Here is a 23,526-nt window from a genome sequence, read left to right on the forward strand (position 1 = left end):
CTTTGCCATTATAGTTGGGGATATCATTGCAGTTTAGAATAGCTTTTAGGTTTGCATAGAAGAATATGGATAAGTGTCAGTATTTTCCTGAGCATTATTACATCACCCTTTAGTCTAATACATGGTGTGGTAAGATCAATCAGGAAAATACGAATACAAACGTTGACTCATCTTTTTTTTTTTTTTTCTCTCTAGGATTACGATGGCTTTTTTGAATCAAAGGAGAGCAACACTGTCTTCTCCTTTCTTGGACTGAAACCTACTTTGGCATCAAAGGTCAGTGTAGTATTGTAGACTTTTAATGGAATACTTGAAAAATTGAGATTGAATTTTCTTTGAACCGAAAGAACTCTGTGGGCTCAGATGCACAACTGCCTTGATCCATACCTTGTCCATATCAACTTCACGTTAACGAGGTAATTGAAACTGTTGCCATGAGAAGCAAAGCATTTTAAATGAAACTAAGCATATACATGGGAGTTAATTTGAGGCAGCAGATAAATGAAGTTTAAAGAATTCTCCTTGACGTTATCAATGTAAATTGAAAGCAGCTGACTTAATTATAACAGGAGATGGAACTAGGATCTCAATCACTGGAATATCTGCAGCTTATGTCACCAAAACATCATCCTACTGGGACAGCCTGGCAAAATGGCTCAACCAGGACATCATTTATTTATTAGGCATTAATTTTTTTTTTTTAAATGCTGAAATGCTGGAGCAGTCAGGAGTTATAGCAACTTTTTGGATAAGAATTAAGCTTTAACAAATACATATATACTGGTCAGAACACAAAGCCAGTTAACATCTTTCTGTTGAGGGCAATATAATAGACGAGATTTTATTGCCATATGGAAGCCTGGACGCTTGTTCAAAGAGATTGTATGGTGCACTTTTGGGCAGTAGATCAGACACATAGGAGAGAATTTTTCTTCCCTTGGCCACTGTAGATACAGCTGTGTTTGGTAGTAGTACTGTTGCAGGCCTGGTCGGTAGCTCTCGGATATCTATAGAGTTCCTCTTCTGCCAGAGATTCATTTATTTCTGGATCCCATGAGGGAGAGGAGTAGAAGGGAACCTCAGCAGGGAACCACAAAAGCAGGTTATGCTGGCAGCCTGCCTTGCTTTATAGCTTGAAGAACTAGTCCTAGGAAAAAGATGATGTCCTACTGCAGTCAGAAATAGCAGCTTCTATGCAGCTCTGTTCCTATTGTAGGCCTGGAGGACCGTCTTTATAAACTTGGCGAGATCACTGCTTCAGTCTAGTAGTACTTCAGAGCGATGCATCCTCAGCTGTGTGGACCAGGGTTAGGGGCTCCTTATATGCAAAGGTCACAGACACAGGAGATGCGAATGTATTCATAGCATTAGTAATTGTTTTTTCCTCTTTTCTTTTAAATAGGAGTCGGAACCCTAGAAAGCCTATCTGAAGAATCGACAAGCACATCTCCTGAATGAATGACCCCGTTCTTCAGTACACAACAGCTTCCCTAATGGATCACTGTGATAGACCAAACATGCATCATTAGTAGTCTGCTTGCCATGAGACAGTGCTCTCCAATAATGTGGAGTTAATAACACATATATGAAACAGAATTAAGGCCGGGCTATTCATCTTCCTTTTTAAAAATACTCATTGTTGACGTTTCACTTTTGTCTTTGGATTGCTTTTGCAACTGGCACTGATATTCTAACAGACACGTATGTTTGAGAATAAGGAGTGGAGGTGTAGGGCTTCTGTTGTTCATGGATATACTTATGTAGTCAGATTCCTCACCTTTTTTAATTCTTTCAACTACTGTAGTTGAAATTAGCTCATCATGATAGTTAAAGTGCTGGTGGTGATTAGAATGTTTGTACTGGCTATGATCCAGAAGGCAAAAACGGTCAATTTTAAGATCTCAGTCTAAGCAAATAACTGCCGTATTTTTGCTCTACATTTATTTATTGTGATGTTTATGCTAAATCATGTTTATTGTAAGAGACATGGGCTGCTAACGTTGTTCACGAAAACTTGATTTGTCTCATGATGCAAATTGCAACTGACTGTTTAAAAACAGTTGTTACCATGGAGGAGGTGCCAAAGTGAAATATTTTGACATGGTTCCTGTTCCAAATGTGGGTGAAATGTGCAGGAAAACACTTGGTGGAAAATACTGAGTAGTTCAGAAGAAGGGGTCTCATAGCTAATGATAATATTAAGTTATCTCTTAACTGAGAAAGACTTAACACCCAAAGTTGGAGCTGTCTTAAAATGAATTTTTGCCAAAATCTTGACTTTACCTTCAGTAACACACAGCTCCACCATTAGCCACATGAGAGTCAGGGGGATACTTTGAGAGCCAGGGCTCAGCCCCATAGATGGTTAAACACTCTACCATGGTCCAAGAGCACATCTAACTCGCCCAGCTGTTGTCCTTGTTATATCCCAGGTGTGGAAATGTGGAGGTGCCTCAAAGAATGAGAAATTTGAGCATGTGCTTTGGTGGATGAGGCCACGATGGTCAGCTCAGCTGAGGAACAAGAGCCAAGTAAAGGAAGAGGAGATTGTTCCAGTGTGACTGCATTGATGTACATAGCAGAACTTAGGCCCGTGACTTGCCAATAACCATTACAAAATACATTCTAGACAAAAGTCAAATTGCATTATGCATTTTGAATCAAGTCTGGCTATGAAAATAACAGCTATGCTGTAGCGTAGCTTTTACTCAAGTGATTTCATAATGACAGGGTAGTGCCAATACCCAATGTCCTTATGTCTTTGGGTAAATGAAAGACAACCATTATGTGGGAAAGCTTCTTTGCAATCACAGCATCACTCAGACTGCGTGGCTTGAAGGAAGCCAAACTTGTAAAGTGTCAGAAAGCAACACTGTCTGTGCAACAAATCACATGTTCTGTTAAAATCAGTAACAATGACATCCAAGACATCTTAGTTGGAAGGGACAACTGGAGGTCATCTGGTCCAGCACTGTCAAAATCAGGGCTAACACCAACACTATTCGGATCAAATATGGGTTTGTCTAGCAGAGTGTTAAAAATATACAGAGATGAAGATCTCATAACCCTCTAGGTAACCTGTGCCGGTGCTGTAGTACTCTCCTAGTGAAAACTTTCTTTTAATGTCCAGCCTTAACTCCCAGGCTGTAATTTGTGGCTGTTGCCTTTGCTATGTTTTCTGGCACTCACAGGAAGAGACTGGCACCATCCTTTTTGTAACTGCCCTCAAGATAGTTGTAGGCTACCATTAGATCACATCTTAGCCTTCTTCTTACCAAACTAAACAAACCTCGCTTCCTCAACCTCTCTTCACAGGCTGTGTGCTTTAGGCCCTTGACTGCTTTGCTTTGGTGGAGGCCTACTCTTTCCAGTTTGTTCGCATCCCTCTTGAACTGAGAGAAGGTTCCAAAACAATATTTCTACTTGTCCTTATCAAACTTCATGAAGTTTCTGTTGGCCCAGTCCTCAAGGTTATTCAGATGCTACTGGACTGAAACTCTGCCAGCTGTTATCAACCACTGAACCAGATTCAGGTGTCATTCACAGATTTGCTGAGGGTGCACGCTAGGTTGTCATCCAAGTCCCTGCTGAAGATGCTGAACAACAGGAGAACTGTAGCCTCTCAGATTTTGGACAAGGGCTTGCTCACGAATACTGAGGTATGACATGAACAATGTTCAAGACTACCAGTTGCTGGAGTGAAGAACAAGTTACCTTCCCGTTTGTGCTGTCTCAGCTACAACCTGCTTACAACTGTGTGGCTTTTCCCTCTAGTACAAAGGCAAGAAAGCTTTAAAAAAGGAGATGTTAAAGGAGTCCATCCATAAATCAGTTTCTCTTTGGATCCTCTGATGCCTCCTCAGCTCAGTAAGGGAGCTAGACGGAGCAAGAGCACACACAGATTTCAAGTCCATGGTTGTATTTACTGGTCAAAATCTTAGCTACAGCACGTTCTCTAGAGGAATCCTGAATGAAAGTTGATAACATGCATATACATATATATATACATATATATGTATCTGCATTTTTAAGAATTATGTTGTCTCTAGTAAGTTATTGTGATATTCTTGTCACCAATCCCATATTTTCATGAGACCTGAACCTCACTATAGATAGGGAATGTGACATGAGGTGGAGCTGTACATTGTTAACTTCACCAAGTTCAATATAACTATTCCTAAAAAAAAGTTAACAAAAAATGTTTAACTTTGCAAATGAATACAGATATAAATTTACATAATTACGCAGTTGATTACAGAGAAGCCATCCTGGATTTATCATGTACTTGATATGTTGTAAACTTTGAGAACTGCCTGAAGTCCCAGTTTTGAAAAACTTACCTAAGTGTGTAAGTATATACACATGACTAATCCTGGGCGAAATCCCAGGCTTACTGATGTGAAAGGCAAAACCACACTGATTTCTCCAGGCTGAAATTAGTTTCACAAAACTCCTCTTGAATTTTGATAATTGTAGAGTAGAAGCCTTCTGTTCCGTGGAGAGATAGTCCTGTTACAGCTGTTAGGTAAACTTAGCTTATTTCAGAATACGCACATGGGCATAATCAGTTGTATGGAGGATGATGCTAGCTCCAAAGATATCCTGCTTGCTTGCATGGATTGGCAGTGTAAGTCCCTTAGAATATGTGCTTTTGAGTTATCAGTGGCTAGTTTTAAAAAAAAAGTATATATGTTTCTTGAATGTGAATTTGGTCTGTCGTGCGACAGCCTTATTTTTGTAATTGAAGCAAGTAGAGTTCTAGTTTGTTACACAAGATGATCTGGAATTTTTTAAACCAGTTTTGTAATAATGAAATGTAACTATTGGGTAACTGAAAAGGTCTGTGGAAACTTAAAGCCATTTATTGAAAGAAATAGCAAATTCTTAATTCTGTTTAAAATACTTGCATATAAAGGTATGCTTGAGAACCAAATGATCCCAATTTTTAGCTAATACTTGTAACTACCCCACTTTTTAAAATGGAGAGCAGTGTGAATTAAACTAAATCTTTGCTAAACCTAGCTAAAATTGCTGTGTGGGCTGACGTGCACGTGCACATTCACTGTATCAGTGGCTTTGATAGAGGTGTTTTTGTTTGTGCCACACACTACTGGATAGTGCCTTGCCAGAAAGAGGACTGTTTCTATAGGGTCTTCTTAGATGTGCTTAAACTTTGAACTGAGAAAGGGGTAGTTTCTATATTGCTATTTTTTTAATAATGCAGTAAATTGATTTTGAGGCCTGAGTCAAAAGACACATGTTTTGTAAGGTTGAAACAGTTTTGGGTGAGTCTTCTGAACTCTTGACTTCTCTTAGTGTAGCTTTCTCTTTTTTTTTCTTTTCCTTTTTGTTGACTGTCTACAATCAAACCTTCCAAGGGAAGTGGAGTAAAGCCCCTAAATCCATGTTTACACTTTAAAATAACTATCATCTGATTCATGTGTTGAGCAGCCCAAGCGCTATCACTGAAATGAAGAGGATTTCTCAGTGGATTTCTTGGTTGTCCCTCCCTGCCCTGTCCCGCCATCAGGCCATTTATTTAGGGAGTCCAATTCTGGGAATACCATGATTCAGAAGCAGGACCCTGAGATTTTAGACAGTGCCTTGTGGCATTTCAAAGGAGTGCAAGAGTAGGGTCGTCACCAGGAAAGTGCCAAATCCCATTAGTCTTCAGTGACTTGTCCACTGATTTCACTAGATCTTGGCGTGAGCAGCGGGAGGAGGAGGGAGCCCCGCGTGCTCGCCCTGCATAGAGAGCGGGAGTAGAAGACATGGTGCAGAATGGCCCACAGCTTGTTGACGGCACCCTGAGCAGCTGTCCTCACAGGGGCCCTTGGCTGGCAGTGCCGTGCGTGAAACCACACAGTGCCGCTCTCCATGGGATTCCACCTGCATCGTGGCCTATCCTTCACCCTCTTGCTCCCTAAGGAATTTGGGAGGGGAAATGGAGAACAGCTTCTTGAGAGCAGTCCTTCAGCCAGGGCTTCTTCCTATTCTTTACCTCTTCCTAATGTGCTTTGTCCTCTCCCGCGTAGACCTACCTGCTTGCAAAGCTTCCACTCCCGACCATTTGTAACATGCCTGTGAGGTCGCAAACACAGCGCTGGTGTTCACCTTCACGGTGTCAGTGTTTCATAACTCAGTGGGGGAGGGAGCACATTGCATCCTAGGCCGTGTACACGTGGAGTTTGAAATTATATATTAAAATCGTGTTCGTCTAATAAAAAAATGTAATTCAAAAAAGACATTTGAACTGTGTTGTATGTGCCAAAGAAAACTGAAAATACGAGTCTTTATTCTTGCTGCAGCTCCCTCTGGTGACAGCCTGGTGCTTTGGCTCGGGCAGCCCCGGCAGATGGAAGCACTGCAGAGCTCTTCGCCTGCGATGGGTGAGCCTGATCTTGCAAGATGCTAAGCGCCTCTGATCCCTGTTGACTCGGTGGGAATTGCAATATGCAGAATACCTGCTGGGTTAGGGTCTAGGTCCTCCCCAGGTAAATAGTAGTAAAGGGAAAAAAAAAAAGGGATGATATATTGTCTTCCATTTTTGCGCTTGGGTTAGTTGATAAATACCATGGAAATAAAAGACAGATCCTTTGGGGTGGCTTGGGCAGTGGGGCCAGGAAGTTTTCTCACACTGAAGTTTTGCTCCTAGGGCTAAAATCTTCAGGAGCGCTGCTTTTTCCTGTCTGAAAGGAATGTGAGTTCCTGGTTTGCCTATCCACTTTGCCAATCTGTGGAAGGTATTTAAATATGTTTTACACAGTAAGTGGCTAACCAAAGGTCCAGGCTTGCATTATTGCAGTCTTTCATTGATTCTCAGTGTAGCATGTAATTTTAATACCTTATCGTTCCTGTCTAAAACTTGCCCATTATCACCAGTGTGAACACCGCTATGAAAACTCCACCCGTTTTGTGGCTTCTTCTGCACCCTGAAGCGAGGTTCTGTGCCACCTGCTCTAAGACAGGACAAGTAAAGGAGAAATGGATGGGGAAGGCAAGCCTGAAATGAGATCCTCGGCTGATGTAGGATCAGTAGCACCCCTCTGACAGGAGTGGAGCTGTAGCAGCTCAGCTATTGTGTCACGGTGGGTAGAAGCAGCCAGATTTTGCTGCAGGTGTGGGCGGAAACTTCTTGATTTCCAGAGGGGAAGGTGAAGAGATGTTCTGTATCCCTTTGCTCCTGTAGCATCACTGCCTGTGCTCCGTGTGTAAACCTGTGGCACTGCCATTCCTCCTACATGGCTGCAAGAGAATACACTGAGGGCAGTCAGCAGGCAGAGGTCACACAATGTGGGATGCTTTGCCACTAGCTGTCATCCTCCCATGTGTCCCCAGCTCTGCACACGCTCTCTGTGCCAGGGGAGCATCAGTGGGCGAAAGTACTTTAAAGTCATCTCTGTGTTTGCACACACGCATGCATGCATGTGTCTGTCAGTATGACTACATCTCCTTGTACCTACCCCAGAGCAGTCCATCTGGGCTGTGAGAAGGTTCTCCTGAACTGGCACATTCACTTGATTCGCTTTTTAGGTGCCAGAAGCACTTTTCTTTTCATTCCGTAGACTCACCGAGCTGTCACTGAAGGTGCCTTCATGCTCTCGTCTGAAGTAACCTCCCTCAGGCTGCACGGTGCAGCACAGGGGAATGTGGTTTTGGGTGCAAGTTCTCCATACATTGATTACTTAAAGGTGACCATTGCACGTAATTCAATCCCCTGATGAATCTGGGAAACACTAGAAAATTATAGGATTAAGGAACTAGCACCCTAAAGAAAAAGTCAGCTGCAGCCTCAAAAAATTGTGTTTAGAAGGCAAGAAAGAAATTGTTAGATTCTGTCATGGAAAAAGAGAGTTCAGAAGCAGAGTCCTAGAGAAATGTGTGCCAATCCTAGCTGCTTTGTTGCCCCATCCAGTTTAGCTGTCCTCAGCACATACATCTACCTCACACTCGTCAGGGAAAGCACACACTTCTGGCCATGACTTATTTCATCCCAGGGCAATATTCAAAAGTCAAATGAATCATGTCTTAAAAATATTGCCACCTCTCCCCTCTAGAGGAGCTCAGGTGCAAAGCCAGCGTAGTTAGGCGCAGTAGGGGGAATTCCTTCCTTTGTGTCTGAGGAAGCAGGCAGACCCTGAAACCCCCATCCCTCTCCCCGGACTCCAGGATGTCCCCAGTGGGGTCACCCTGTAAGGGAGAGAGCCGTTACGTGGTGCTACTGCCATCAGAAGACACCTCACATCACACAGCAGCCCTGCATCCATCTGGGGATGCTTCCTGCTCCCTGCTGCTTGAGAGAGAAGGCATTCTTCACATAACGGGAATAAACAGCACAATGTTTCGGCGCCTCTCAAGTCCCAAAGATTGTACGCCTCTTCCAGGTCCAGGTGCTATCTCCCATAACTGTGCTGCACAACAAACTGCGCTTACCTTTTTTTTGCACCTCTTTGAAGATCAAGAGCAATTCCACGGAGATTGATGAACATTAAGATGTGTAAAACAAGAATTGAGCCTACACGTCTCTGCATTACAGCACCTTCCATAAATAAATTTGGCGGAGTAAGTTATTCCGCTGGGAACCAACAGAAAAAAAATCGGTAATAGCTTGGTTTTTTGCCTCCTTTCTTTGGGTGAGGCGCTTCGAGGATCAACGAGGTTTTGCAAACACCTCACGGTGAAGTGCCAGAGCTGAGAGCGTAGCAGGACTTAAAGCCCCGGCTGCCAAACAAAATCTGTGGCTGCTTTTTCCTCTGCCTCCCAAAGGCACCGACCCACCGCCGGCTGCACCTGCGCACGAGGGATTCGTTTCCCCAATGTGTGACCGAAGGAGCAAGAGGCAGATCAGTGCTGGCAGGGAGAGAAACCCACAGAGGGTGATCAGGTGCCCATGGGCAAGGTCAGGTGAAGAACATGGGGCTGTAGCGGGTGAGGTTTGCTGAAGAGAACAGCTCAGGTCTGTCCCAGCCTGCTCCTCCAGCCGCTGCTGCCTGTCCCTCCGCTTCTCTTCCTTAAATACTTTCAGCTCACACCCTCCCGGTAGGAGAAGGGTAATTATCAAATTTGATAGCTTTTTCATGCATTTACAAGATGGATAACTTCAGCCAATTTTCTTTCTTCCCTGCAAATTCGTGTGCCAGCTTCTTTCCCATGGGGCCAAGCACGCACCCACGGCACTGGAGATGGTGTGGGCGCAGCCGCTATGGGGCTCCTGGTCTCGCAGCACGTAAACACCGGCCTGTCCTCCCTTCGTTTGCAAAATCCATCCCACAGAGTCTGCAGCCAGGGGTGAAAGCGGTGCTAACAGCTCTTCCCTTCTTTTTTCTTTAGCTTCTCTTAATTTCACGGTGTTATATCCTTAATGGGTGAGAGGAGGGAAGAATGTAGGTGTGAAGAGGCAGAGATGGATGATGTACTGACCAGCCTTTCAGATGTGAGAACTAAGATAGCTGAATGAGTCTTAAGCATGATATGAGCAGCATACTAACGTGTTCAAATACATAACTTTTATCATTTAATTATAAATCGTCTAATTGAAGCTGTATCTGGAGAGGAGTCCAGTTCTTTGTGCCTCAGCTTCGTTTGCCAACATACCCATATTGTCCTCTTTTAGCTATTGCCTAATGACTCTCTGTGCTGGGAACAGCCCTTGCAGAGCCCTTCGGTGATGTCACGTGTGTGCAGCAGTGACACAGCCATATGTCATCTCCAGAAGATGGGAAAGCTGCTTGCTGAGCTGGCTGTAGCCCCCTGGCCGGCGCTGCAACCCATGAAGGCTGGGTGTCCCGCCACCATCCTGCCGTGCTGCGCCCCATAATGGCTGATAATGGCTTTCACCGCTGAACCCCGAACTAATGGTCTTCCTACTACAAGACTTTTGTAATCTTTGGCACCATTGGTATAATTTTCCTTCAACACATTTTCTTCTCGGGGTTTTCATAGCTTTACATTCTTCTGTGTTTCTTCCTGGTTTTGTTGGGTATGCTTTTTCTTTTAGATGTCTTCTGTGAGTAGCATAAATTTGAGTTTAAGCCACGAGAGAGCTTTTAGGTCAGGACAGCTATACAGCATTGCTGTGAAATACACTCTTGAGTCATTAAGGTAAATTGCTGCAGCATCAGTACTGCTCCAGCCGGTCTATAACACTTAAGCCCTAAGTGGCCATTTCATGTCCTTTGGAGCATTCTCACTCTGAGCAAAGTGTGGGTATCCATCAAACCCACTTACACCTACAGAAACCTACAGAGGTGATGGCATTTCAGTGCAACAAAATTTCATGGTCTGCCTTAAATAGTCAACGTAGAGGAGATCTCCTGGGTTACAGAGCCAAATCCTCTGCTGTTTCTGTCATCACAGAGTCTGTTTCATAAAACTACCCAACTCCAGCTAAAAGCACCAAACTGGGTCCGAGTTGATATTTTTTCCCTGTGTTTTTTTTGGCTCCGCTATGCCGGTTGGAAGGTTGTCTCAAAATCCCACTTCTCTTGCACCAAAAAATAAACCTTCTTCCAAATTCCAGCTGAAGTTTATTCATGGCCAGCTTATCTCCATCGCTCTTGTAGTCCTTTCATGTAAATAAGTCTCCCTCACAGGCACATTACCTGTCGTATGTACTTACAGAGTGGTTTCCTCTACTGCCTTAGCTACTGCTTTTGTCAGGCAGAAGAAGCGGCTGAGCCGGTGCAGAGTCTGGTTCTGCTGCCGGTGCCACTGACTTTCAGGGACAACTGAGATCCCTGGGATGAGGAGATCTCCCCTATACAATAGCATGGAGTAACTCTGTGAAGCGAGTCCAGAAAGAGCTCTTTAATTACTTCGGCTAGCAGAATTCATAATTTAGAGGTGTAACGAAGACAGAGGTGATCCTGATACTTGCTTTCAGCGTTTTGGCAGAAGTCTTAGCATTTAACAGTTTCTCATTTTAGCCCTGACTGAGCTATTGCTCCAGTTTAGCGTATTTGCTGAGCATATTGTGTGGGCAGATGAAAGAACTGCGCTTGCATGAATTAAACATTCTCTTGACAGACTTTAACCTTCGATTAATTCAAAGGTGTCAGAAAAGTCGATAGCCGGAGATGTGCTCCTTGAACTTACACCAGCTGCAGGAGTGAAATACAGATCTTGGAAAGACCATGAGTAGCCAGCCATCTTTTTAAAATTTATTTCAGTTTAATATATAGACATACATTAAAAAAAGTTGATAAAGGTAGATCCTAATTCCCCACTAATTCAAACAAGGAACATGATTCTCCATGGCAGACAGCAGTTACCCTGGCATAAAAATCTGTACGTGAGGGGCTTGAGACCTGTTGCGGTCGTGGTTTTATTTGTGTGTGCTGTGGTGAGTGGGATAAGGGCAATGGCCACTTTCCCCCCAGCATTTACACAATCTGTCTCCTGCCTTTCAGCAGCCAAATGCTGCCGGCTGTTGCTGCACGGGGCTCAGGCTCTCCCCCTTCCCACTCCTCTGCCCACTCTTGCTGCTGCCTCTCCTTCACCTCCCAACGCAGTCCTGCTGCCTGGCTTTCCTGCACGTCAAGCCAAAATCACTGTGTTTTCCCCAAAAATCACTCTTGTTTGCTCCAACCTGCTCCCTGCACGCATCCCTCAGCAGGCTCCCACAACGGAATCCCTGCCTTTTCTTACCATCCTAGCTGGACTTCCAGCACATCTATCAGTGTATTTTCCAGTCTTCTCTCCTTGCTTTACACCTTATTGTGTCTTCAAATACAGCCTCCGTGCCAGTGGCCTTTCCCTTTGCCACCCTCCCCAACTTCATGTCAGTCTCCTTGCCTTGCGTCACCAAGGTTATGAAGATACGTGAGATATTTTGGAATATTTGATAAGGGGAAATGTAACAAACTTCTTGATTATCTTCTTCCCAGGATAATCAATTGCCATTACAAAGCACCACCCACCAGAAAACACCTCTCACTGTATTAGTCGAAACCCCATGGAGCAGATGCATCACTGCCCCAAGGGGTGCTTTGGAGTTTATGCTCTCCAAGCCCCAATGCTCTTATGGTTAATAATAATAAGAAAAACAGTGTTGCATATGTCCTAAAACCACTGAGAATAAAACATGAAATGGTTACTGCTTCAGCAGTTTTTCCCAGCTAAAGACCGGGGAGAGTTTTGATCACTGTAACTTTACAGAATCTTCTTTACCATTAAGACCTGCTCGATATCCTCTCAGGGTTACATATGACCTAAAATTTAAATTAATATGTCTTCAGGGATGATGATGGTTGAAACTAGAAATACATTCAAGTTTTTTTTAGCTTCCTCTAGCTCACTTAACTGTGCATTACAATATCTGTTTCTTAGCAATGTCTTCAGCTGACCAGAAACAACAGTCCTTATAAAAGATCTTCTTATAGAGACTTAACACTGTAGGGGATCAATAAAGGCAGACTATATGATGATTGCACCATCTTGAAGACCTTTTTGACATCTTGAGGGAATAAAAAGAGGGGGGGATGAAAAGACAGTGAAATTAGAGAATGAGGTCTCTAGTGAATATGGTCTTCACATTGTGCTGACGGAAGATCTTCACATTAGAGATGTTTAGAAAAACAACGTCCACTTCCTTTGTAGAATAAAATGATGGAAAACAAGCCCACATGATAAAGAAATGAATTGTTTTTCATATCCTCCTTAAAAGATAGAAGCTCCAAAGAGAGTAGGTGTGTTGACCATTTTTTTGTGCACTTTCACCCACCTCATTTTTCACTGAGAAAAACTTTGATGGAAAATTCTTTTACTAGCAGCTCCATTAATAATTTCACCCTCATATAAATTAGCATAGCAAGTTGTTGAATAGTCTTTTGTTTCTGTTGCACCTCTTTATCTATCCGTTATTGAAGATCCTCCTGTAACACCATCAGCACACGCTGGCGTGGTATTCCCCATTCTGATCAGGGGGCTGCAGCCATCCTCCTCCGCCCACTTCTGAGAAGAGCATACCGGCTTTGGGAAAGCACCCCCATGTTAACTTGGTGATCTGGATGGCCTGGTCCTACCAGTGCATAGCGAGAAACCATGTTACCAACGATTGGAAACCCACAGGAAAATTGGAGACTGGCCTTTTCAAAAAATTAGGTCACAGATTTGCATCTGAGCTTGGTTTGGAGGACCATCTTCTTTGGTGCTACCACGAAGGGTCAGTTCCATATCACAGAGACAATGAAGCCAGGGAAGGGGAAGGAGGGAAGAGTCTGGCCCAGCCATGACGGGGTGTGGGTGGGAGCAGGGAACTGGGATGTGCTGGCTGCCACTGACAACTAGAAGACAGCGCAGACAGTATGTGTGTTGTAAAGCATTATAAAGTAACCAAACCTGGGGCATGACGAGTCTTCCTTTGCCCTGGTGCCGCTCATGGGCACAGCAGCGCTCGCAGCTGAAACGTGCTGGTGTTCCAAACTGGTGCTTGGGCTGTCTTTAAGCATTTTACCCAGTTTGGACACTGACATTGCATTTTTTGTTGTCGGTGAGACACCAGCTGTCTTCTGCGGGGGCCTTCTCATCTTCCTCTCCCCCGCAAACACACAAAATTTGAGACCGACCAAACCAACTCACAGCGATGGACGTTTCCTAATGGGGAAAGCTGGCAGCTGTCATCACCCACCACGACCATGAAGCCCATGGGCTTTACTCGACCAGGTGAGGGAGGCCAGGTCCTGGTAGAGCCCCCGCAGCTCCAATGCCAGGGTCCATGGGCACCTGCTTGGCACCCTGCGCCAAGCGTGGTGTCGGCAGGAGGCTGTGGGGTGCTGCTGGGTGCCGCATGGTACAAGCCCTGCTGCAAGGTGCGTCTGCCGCCCCGCTGTGCTGGGGCTGGGGGGCTGGAGGGGATCCCTCTGGTTGGAGGACCAGCTGGGAGCGTTACGAGATCCTGTTGTCATCCATTTGTATTATGAGTATTTTATACCTGCCTATAAAAAATATGTTGTTCAAGCCCCTGTTAATGCAAGGTAAGCCATCTTTTTAAATTAAAGAAAATAAGTAGGGAGGCTCCTGGGAAATTAGTTTTAATTTTAGAGACATATTTTCACAGTAGGCTCCTATTCCTGGCGCAGCTAAAGAGGATGAAGAATGAAAGTTATTATAGACAGGCCACCTTCTCCGTGTCTTTCTGCCGGCACCAAGCTTTTGCAGATGTAGAAAACAACTGAAGAGGCTGAAACAGCAATTCATACCGTTTCCAGAAAGCTTTAGTGGGATTATTTTTAACTGTTTGCAGCTCTTTGGGCTGGGCTGGTTTCTTTTGCCCCAGGAGGCCATCAGTAATCACTTCAAGCCAAGGAGCTGCTGCTACTGCATCAACAAGGGCATCACCAGCAGAGATAAAGAAGTCATTATCCCACTCTACTCAGCGCTTTTTAGGCCACACCTGGAATACTGTGTTCAGTTTTGGTCCCCACTATACAAAAAAGATGTGGACAGGCTGGAGAGGCTCCAAAGAAGGGCCACAGAGATGATCAAATGACTGGGAAGCCTGCCATATGAGGAAAGGCTGAGAGAACTGGATTTGTTCAGCCTTGAGAAAAGAAGGCTTAGGGGAGACCTTATCACCATGTTCCAGTATTTAAAGGGTGGCTACAAAGAAGATGGAGATTCCCTTTTTACAAAGAGTCACATGGAAAAGACGAAGGATAATGGGTACAAGTTACTCCTGGGGAGATTGGACACAAGAGGAAAATTTGTCACAATGAGAATAATCAGCCACTGGAATAATGTCCCCAGGGAAGTGGTGGATTCCCCAACATTGGACACTTCTAAGATTCGGCTGGACAGGGTGCTGGGCCATCTTGTCTAGACCCTGCTTTTGCCAAGAAAGGTTGGACCAGATGATCCTCGAGGTCCCTTCCAACCAGGTATTCTGTGATTCTATGATTCCTCTCAGAGTGGCTGAGCATGCGCACAGCAGCTCATCGCAGCTGCTTAGACCATGCCAAATTGGCACCTAATAGGGCAATTTCCCAGGATCAGCGGATTACCCCACACCTTGGTTTTCCAGCACTCCTGACCGTGCTGTCCTCATAAAGAGACTGTGAGCAGAATAGTAAAAGGATGAGTAAACTGTTTTGCACAAAGCTAATAAAAATTTTTATAGGGATTTTAATTGAGTGCTGCATTTAATTAGCTTTTCCCATGCTTTCAGCTTTGCCCCCTGGCTTTACAGGGCTGAGGTCAGCGAGGGCAGGTAGTGCGGTAGGTGTAACCCATGCCAGCACTTCCCAGCAGCTCTGCACGTTGGCTGAGCAGCGCTCCCCTCAGCCACCCCCATTGCTGCCTACTTTGCAGCTGGGAAGGATCCTGCTGGTTTGCTTTTGCAAGCAGTGGACCCCAGTGGCTGACATTTCCAGGGGCTTATTTTATTTTATTGGATTGATGAAGGATCTCCAGTAGAGAGAGGTCATCACTGACCATGGTTCTCATGCCTGTGGTGTTAGAGATGGCCCTTCTGCTGCCCCTGCACACCATGCCAGGAACAGTAGACAAACACAACTGGAAAAAAGGGGGAAAAAGCATTCACCTGCAATGAGAGCGTGTTATATGTGGAAAATAAATTGGGCAGTGGACATCTGATGGTATTTCAGTAGAGCTGGATGACACAGGGATTGACTTCTTCACAAAGCTTTAAGACTGCAAAGTTCTTCCAGTTGTGGCCTGGGACAAAACCCCCAAATCTTTATTGTTTCACTTTACAAACCAGCCAGTAGCTGCTATCCTTAGACCACAGGAAATTTCATCGGTGGATGGAAAGAGAAAGGTTACTTTATTCCTCCTTCCCACTCCCCCAAACGAGGGGCTGTCAGGTACGGTTTCAGCAGGGACCCTTGTGAACGAGACGTACGGACGAGGCAGAAATGCCCTCATCTCATGGCACAACACTCCCCTGGTGCTGGGGCCACCTCTCTCGAGCGCTCCTGCATGAGGGCAATGGCTTTGGGGGCCATTTTGCACCACCTGAGACAGCCGGCACAGAGGACGGTGCCTGCGTGCCCAGGGGAAGACCGATGGAGGTGGGTCCGGGGGGCTCGTGCCGCGCAGTGCCACGCAGGGACACCCCAGCGCTTAGGCTGGTTGCTAAAGGAAATCAATTTTAAAAGCAGATGATTTAATTAGAGCGCCAGGCTCCCTCATTGTAATGCTGTGTCTCTAGATATTTTTACTATTTTATTAACAAGTCTCTCTTACTTATTGCTTTCCCGTTACTTGACAGATGCTTTCACCAGGGTTATATAAAGTCCTATTTTCATCCCTGCTTTGCCTAGAAATAGATTAAAGAAAAGCTGAAATACAGATTAATAATGATATGCAGAGCGAAATATTTACCGCATACATTTTTAAAATAAAAAATGCAATTTTAAAGCAATTTTACAAGAGTTGATGCAGTATCTGCGTACTTAGGAGAGGTTTCTCCAGGGAAGCAGCTCTTTTGCTGAGGCTGGCAGGAGCTCTGCGCCGCCGGGGGAGAGACGGCGCGAAATGCCTCTCCTTGCACAGGCACACAGAAATGGGAAAAACCCCTCAGAGAATTTCAGTGCTGCTGTTGTCAGGCAGCAAAGTAGGCTGAGATTAGATGGGCTCCCGTTAAAATTCTGCTAGATGTGTTTCTGAGCAGTCAGACTGAAATTATATGGGGTGACACAAGTTCACCAAAATTCGCTGGGTAAAGATAGCTCTCCTTATTGCTGGGTTCAAAGAAGCACTCACAGAAGGCAGAAGCTTGCTGGCAATGATGTCCTTGCACGCTTGCTTGGCTGGACAGTCAAAGTAATCAGTAGATGTTACAGGTACATTTTGAAAGCAGCTACGTGCTTTCTTACAACCCAAGCCACCTAAAGTACAAGTTCTTTTAAAGCAAACCATGGTGATAGCAGCCACAAGACATAAGTAGCACCATTTTCAATTTTCTAAATATTGGTTACAACCCTTCAACATTAACAATGTCATCAAGATCATAGCAACTCTATAAATACCTTCTTAACCCCCCTACCTCATCGGCTGGCTTTGTCACTGAATAAATACGTCATCATTCTGTTGACATTAATTACAGTCCAACAACGGAATGCATCCTTTGGCTTTGTGGTTTTTTGTCCAGTTTAGAAAACATATAAACAGAGGGATGAGATTTAGCTCCATTTAAGGTATCTGAATGCATGTTCTTATGCGAGCAAGGTGTCAAAGTTCCCATTGCTGCCAATGGACATCTAGGGAAAGCTCAGTTTAGCTGCCTGAATGCAGGCATTTGGATATCTAACCTGGACCCAAATCCTGTCTTTTGTGGGAAAGATAACTAATCTCCATGTTCTACCCCACGCCCATCTCCGATGCACCAGCTGACGTAGCTCCCAGGGCGCATTTTCTTTCTGCTTGTTCTACTACAATTGCCCAGAACTTTAATACAGTCACTGTGAGGCAAGGCTTTGGGGGTAGAGGGAAATGAGAAAAAGTCTGCTTGAGGTCATTTAGCAGTGGTTATCTTTTACGGAAAAACTTATTTCAGCACAAAATGAAAGGCTAATCAAAGCCAAATTTAGTCTTACAAGAACTTTGAAAGTCTCAGCTGTGCTCAAGAAGATTTTCTCCAAACCTGTATGTTTAAATCACATTGATCAAAATAAATGTAAGTTCAGAAAATATTCAACTTTGCATTTATTTTGGCGTAACTATGGTTCATAAACAGACCTCATGCATCATTATCTTCTTCAAAGAAACATCTGTAAAAAACAAAAGTAGTCTAAGGGAGGGTATTTGGCAGCAAAGTGCACTCTTGCCAGGTGCAGAAGGATCTCCCCATAGCACCTGGGATCACAGATCCTCACCACGCAGTGGACGACTCTGACTTTCGCCTCCTGTCATCTTAACACCAGAACGGGCAATACGTCACCACGTGTGAAACACAGGTCATGGTGTCACCCGTGGGCAACAAAGGTCCCACCTTCTGAGTGCTAATATGGAACCCAAAAAATACATCATGAGCGTGCTTTCCTCTGCAAGGGCTGGATTTCTTTTTGACTGAAAATATGCTTATTGCTAATGAAGTACTAATATGGTTGTGCCTAGTTTCACGTATCAAAAAACAGCAGAACATCCTTGAACTGTTCTTGAGGGAAGGACCAGAGAGTCAGGGAACAGGGCGAGGTCAAGGTTCCCTGAGAAGCTGCTTTTAACAAACAGCATTTAATGAACAGCAAGCAGTGTATGTTACAGACTCTGTGTAGTTTAACTAAGAGAGGCCATAACCCTCTGGAGTTTACAAGTGCTTTGTATGAACTAAAACAATTTGGCTGACATCTGCCTCTACAGCAGATTTCCCACAGCATCCAGCTATTCCAGTTTATTCATAATTGAATAACATCAGAGATATCTGCTTTAAAAGTGGAAGCAGGTTACAGCTGCATGGTCTTGATTTTATTTTTCAAAGCAATGGGATCATCTTCTTTTCAAAATGACCTTTAATTAATCTCCTTCTTCTAACTACCTCTACAAATACTACCATTGTCCATGGCTTGTTACCACAGTAAATTACTGAACTAGGAACAATACAGAATGACCTTCTTTTTGAGGAGATTACTGGGGCTGCAGCGGCAGCAGCAGCAGGAAGGAGCAGGAGAGGCAGAGTGCTTAGCAGAAATAGCAGTGACATGAGAAGTGATAACCTTTAAAAATGTTTCCTATGAAATGGAGATCAGGTGAGAACATAATCAGGCCTTTACTGATACAAGATCATAGAAAAAAAATCTTACATGGGCAACACTCACAAACCTTTCTGCTCAACTGGCATTTCATCTGGTTTAGGTGTTGGGAAGGAAGATCAAGCAATGGAGCAAGTGAATCCTTTCCCACTGGCCAACTCCCTTCATAAAGTGTTTTATAAATGATGATGCATAGAAATAAAGCCTTGCTCGCCTGGGAAGTGAAATATCACTGCCTGTTTTTTCTTGGTGCACTTTTGTTTCAAAGGAAGCCCAGGTTTCTTCTGTATTTTCTGCTACCCTTTCATCGGCTGTCCTGATCATAACACCCTATTTTCAGTTTCATGTAATCTCTTGTCTTGGATTTGCAGTCACTGGTGTTACCCCTCTGAGAAGGTAACTGGCTAGCTGCAGGGACAAGAGAGGTCACCCAAAGCTTGTGTTCCTACTAAAATTACTACAATAAATCGTTTATCACCTCTGAGGAAAATATCTGCTGATTGATAGAAAGTACCTTTCTCAGATACTTAAAAAGCGAAATTGCATTGGCCCCACCAGATGTCAAGTAATGTGGCAAAACCTTTTGGTTTTTTACTCCTCTCTTTATCCAAACCTGGGCTTGGCCACTTCTCCTCAAAGGTGTATCCTCCACAAAACATGTTTGCTCCCTGAAACAAAGCAGCAGTGCACACGTCTGCTCAAGTGCAAACTTCAAAAGAGATCCACACCCTCCAGCAGTGACAGATCCAGGCAGACCCGAGCCCCAGAGACATTTTGCGTAGCCCCCAGTCAACAGGAGGTTGTATCTGCCCCGTTGCCCTACCCCTGCTGCAGCGCCAGGGCTGATGCTGCCCTCAGCCTGGGCGTCCCTCCAACACCAGGAAAGCATCACCGTAGGGCACCGGGTTGCGGAGGATCTGGATGGTGTTGAGATGGTGCCTCTGTGGGAAGCGGGACAGTGTGCCAAGTACATGTCCAGGCTAACGATTTGTGACTGAGCAGCAAAGGGAGAGCAGGATGTGCTGTGAGCTCAAAAACAGAGTGAAGAAAACATGCTACAGGATGAGCTTTGACATGGTTTGCGTATGGGAGAAAAGCTTACCTGGAGCTGAGTAGAGGACTCAAGACACAAGCAGGCTGGCATGTCTCAGAAAACATATAAGGTAAGCAAACTGAAACCAGTATGAACCAAATAGTTCAAGGGGAGTTTGGAGGCTTTTTTGGGGAATGGAGCCTTGCAAGGGCAGCTGTACCTAGGAAACCATATCATTAATGCCATGTAATGCTGAGATTGCATATGTAACATATGATGCATATCAGAAATACCGAATTTGGAAATGGTTGTAGCAAAATAAAAAATAACAGGGTGGTTTTTTTGGGAGGAGATCGGGTGGAGAAAGGGAAGTAAAGGTGGTGAAAAGGAGAGCAGAGACAGCAAAAAAAATGGACAACAAGGCATGAAATCAGTCAGTGAACAACAGGAGGTGGGATGTTCGATGGCAGGAGCATGGACACCTACAGGCAGTGCTGAAGATGATGGGCACACCCCAAGCCCACTGAGATGCTGGAGGAAACTCCTTGGATAACTCGCCAGACTCTCCATCAGGTCTATCTCCAAAAGACTTGTGCTGGAAGAGCAAAGAGGGGTGGAACTGCACTGCAGTAACACGTGGCGTGGGAGGGCGCAGGGAGGGGTGGCAGAGCTGGGCACCCTTTGGAAATGACCAAGGAGTGAGCTGCCTGACTGTTATAGTTTCTCATTACAGCTTTCAGTCTTATAAACAGATAGATAAAAACTGCAGTCAATCATTGGAAAAATCATAGTGCTGTCACCCAGTCTAAGAAATAAATATAATAAAAAAATTAATATCACCTATTCTAAAAAAAAAAAAAAAATTTGCATGAGGTTTTGAACATCCTTTTTGCTGCTGAAAAAGTATCTTTGTATTCAACAGGCATTTCTTAATACAAGTGCAGTTAAGGTGAAATATTTATTGACAGATACGTAGTCAACTTGGATTTTCCTCCTTACGATGAACGATGACGAAACATGTATGCATTTAGAATGTGACAGAGTAGCGTTCATCGTTTATGAGCTGGTTGGTAAACTAATAATGTGGGACCGTTCCCTATTAACCATCTGTTCTGGCAGATAATGGTTCAGCTCTGAGCACTGTCTTATCAACAATGCAACGGTCTCTGCAGTCTTGCACATCAACACGGGCCTGGGAGTGCGTAATACGGAAAGGCTCTCATTGGGTTAAGCAATCAGAAACTCTCCAGGTGCACCCGTAATCTGCTTACTGGTTAAGCTGGTTGGGAAGCAAGAGGCTGAGATCCTGCTGACCTTGCCCAGGAGGTCATCTCAGTCCACACAAATTTTGGGGGGTCTCGGACTGTGCAAAGGTGGAGTGCTGGCCCCACTCAAAATTACTGCTACTGCATCAGTCAGAGACGTGTCTGCATGAATGTTTAGAAGAAATCTGGGTGTGATGATGATGATAATTGGCTGTTAATTTGGAGAGGTTGACAAAATAGACAAAAGGCAAATAGCCGTTGCAGGAAGAAAAGGTGCATTTTCCAGCAGTACTAATAACACTGAATTCAAGCAAAGAGCAAGGACAGCTTTCCATGGCTCTCATTGAATGCCTTGAAACACAGAGACTCCTATGCATTATATTTAGATTTTAAAAAAAAAAAAAAATATGAGCGTGATCCAATTTGAGGGGGCTGGCTGGCCTGAGGGGGGCAGGGATAGAGTTATGCCCCTATCTTTGCATTGGGTTTGTGTGGCAAGGTGTTGGCAGCGGAGGGGCTACAGGGGTGTTTTCTGTGAGAAGCTGCTAGAAGCTTCCCCTGTGTCCAGGCTCCTGGCAGAACCTGTGACCCTGTGGAGAGAGGAGCCCACGCTGAAGCAGGTTTGCTGGCAGGACTTGTGCCCCGTGGAAGGAGCAGTTCATGAAGGACTGCAGCCCGTGGGAAGGACTCACGTTGGAGGAGTTCGTGGAGGACTGTCTCCCGTGGGAGGGACCCCACGCTGGAGAAGGGGAAGAGTGTGAGGAGTCCTCCGCCTGAGTAGGAAGGAGCAGCAGAGACAACGTGTGATGAACTGACCGCAACCCCCATTCCCGTCCCCCTGCGCTGCTTGGGGGGAGGAGGTAGAGAAACCGGGAGTGAAGTTGAGCCTGGGAAGAAGAGAAGGGTCGGGGGGAAGGTGTTTTTTAGAGCTGTTCTTATTTCTCATTATCCTACTCTGATTTGATTGGTAATAAATTAAATTAATTTCCCCAAGTTGAGTCAGTTTTGCACATGACAGTAATTGCTGAATGATCTCCCTGTCCTCATCCCGACCCATGAGCCTTTTGTCGTATTTTCTCTCCCCCTGTCCAGTTGAGGAGGGGGAGTGATAGAGCGGCTTTGGTGGGTGTCCTGGTTTCGGCTGGGATAGAGTTAATTCTCTTTCTAGTAGCTGGTGTGGCACTGTGTTTTGGGTTTGGTATGAGAGGAATGTTGATGGCACATTGATGTTTTTATTGTTGCTAAGTCGTGCTTATATGGTCAAGGACTTTTCAGCTTCCCATGCTCTGCTGGGTGCACGAGAAGCTGGGAGGGAGCATAGCCAGGACAGCTGACCCAACTGGCCAATGGGGTATTCCATACCATATGATGTCATGCTCAGTATATAAACTAGGAGGCATGGTCCGGGAAGGGGGATTCGTGGCTCGAGGACAGGCTGGGCATCGATCGGCGGGGGGTGAGCAGTTGCATTGTGCATTGCCTGCTTTGTATAATCTATTATTGTTGTTATTATTATTATTATTACTGTTCTACTTTGTTTTATTTCAATTATGACACTGTTTTTATCTCAACCCACGAATTTTCCCACGTTTGCCCTCCCGATTCTCTCTCCTATCTGACCAGAGAGGGGGAGTGAGCGAGCAGCTGTGTGGTGTTTAGTTGCTGGCTGGGGTTAAACCATGACAGTGGGCACCAGCCAAGGTCAACCCACCACAATCTTAAAAATGCAGTGTGATATGATACCATTGTATACTTTTTCAATTTGTGACCAAAAATCTGCCATTATTCAACCTTTTATTTCCTTACTTTAGATATTTGTTTATACCTCAGATGTGGATGCTATAGTGACCATTTACCTGATGCAATATTAGGTCTTTTATACTTCTTTTTCCCTTCCAGAAGGAAGCCACATCCAATCCCAGGCATTCACAAAGGTTGGTTTTACTGGGAAAGATCAAGGTGAAGGCAGCATTGAGTACCTTGGCTTTTTCCATCACCTTCCCAGGGATGGAGGTGCGGCTGATGTGTCTGTAGGTCCCTGGATCATCCTTCTTGCCCTTATTCAAGACAGTACTGACATTTGTTTTCTTCCAGGCCTCAGGAACCTCTCCCAATTGCCATGACCTTCCAAAGATGATCAAGACTGGCCTTGCAATCACATTGGCCGGTGCCTTCAACACTCATGGGTGCATCACATCAGGTCCCATGGACTTGTGTGTGTTCAGTTTCTCTAAATGTTCCTAACTTGATCCTCCTCCATGGAGGGTAACTCTCTAGACTTCCCCACTGGCCTCAGGGACCTGTGATTCCTGAAGGCTGGTTTTACTGGTAAAGACCAATGAAAGAAGGCATTGACCATGGCTTTTTCCATGTCCTCTAACAGCATTCCCCATTCATCAGCAGGCCTACATTTACCCTGGTCTTCCTTTTGCTGCTGGTACACTTGAAGAAGCCATTCGCTTTATGTTCCTCACCAGATTCAGCTCTGTAGGAGTTTAACTGGCCACCTCTCTTTCCATCT

At 44.8% G+C, this 23,526-nt stretch overlaps 1 protein-coding gene across 3 annotated transcripts in view; it reads left to right on the top strand.

Annotated features, from left to right (window-relative positions):
• SH3BGRL2 (SH3 domain binding glutamate rich protein like 2) overlaps positions 1–5,369 on the top strand; it is a 54,080-nt gene extending 48,711 nt beyond the window's left edge. For all 3 annotated transcript variants that reach the window (XM_075145367.1, XM_075145368.1, XM_075145366.1), the window contains 2 exons: positions 196–276; positions 1,403–5,369. In XM_075145367.1, the coding sequence (XP_075001468.1) occupies positions 196–276; positions 1,403–1,417 (96 nt within the window). In that variant the 3' untranslated portion in view covers positions 1,418–5,369. The remainder of the gene's footprint in view (positions 1–195; positions 277–1,402) is intronic.
• Positions 5,370–23,526: the final 18,157 nt, after the last annotated feature.

The sequence above is a fragment of the Calonectris borealis genome, chromosome 3, assembly GCF_964195595.1.
Source record: "Calonectris borealis chromosome 3, bCalBor7.hap1.2, whole genome shotgun sequence".
NCBI lineage: Eukaryota > Metazoa > Chordata > Aves > Procellariiformes > Procellariidae > Calonectris > Calonectris borealis.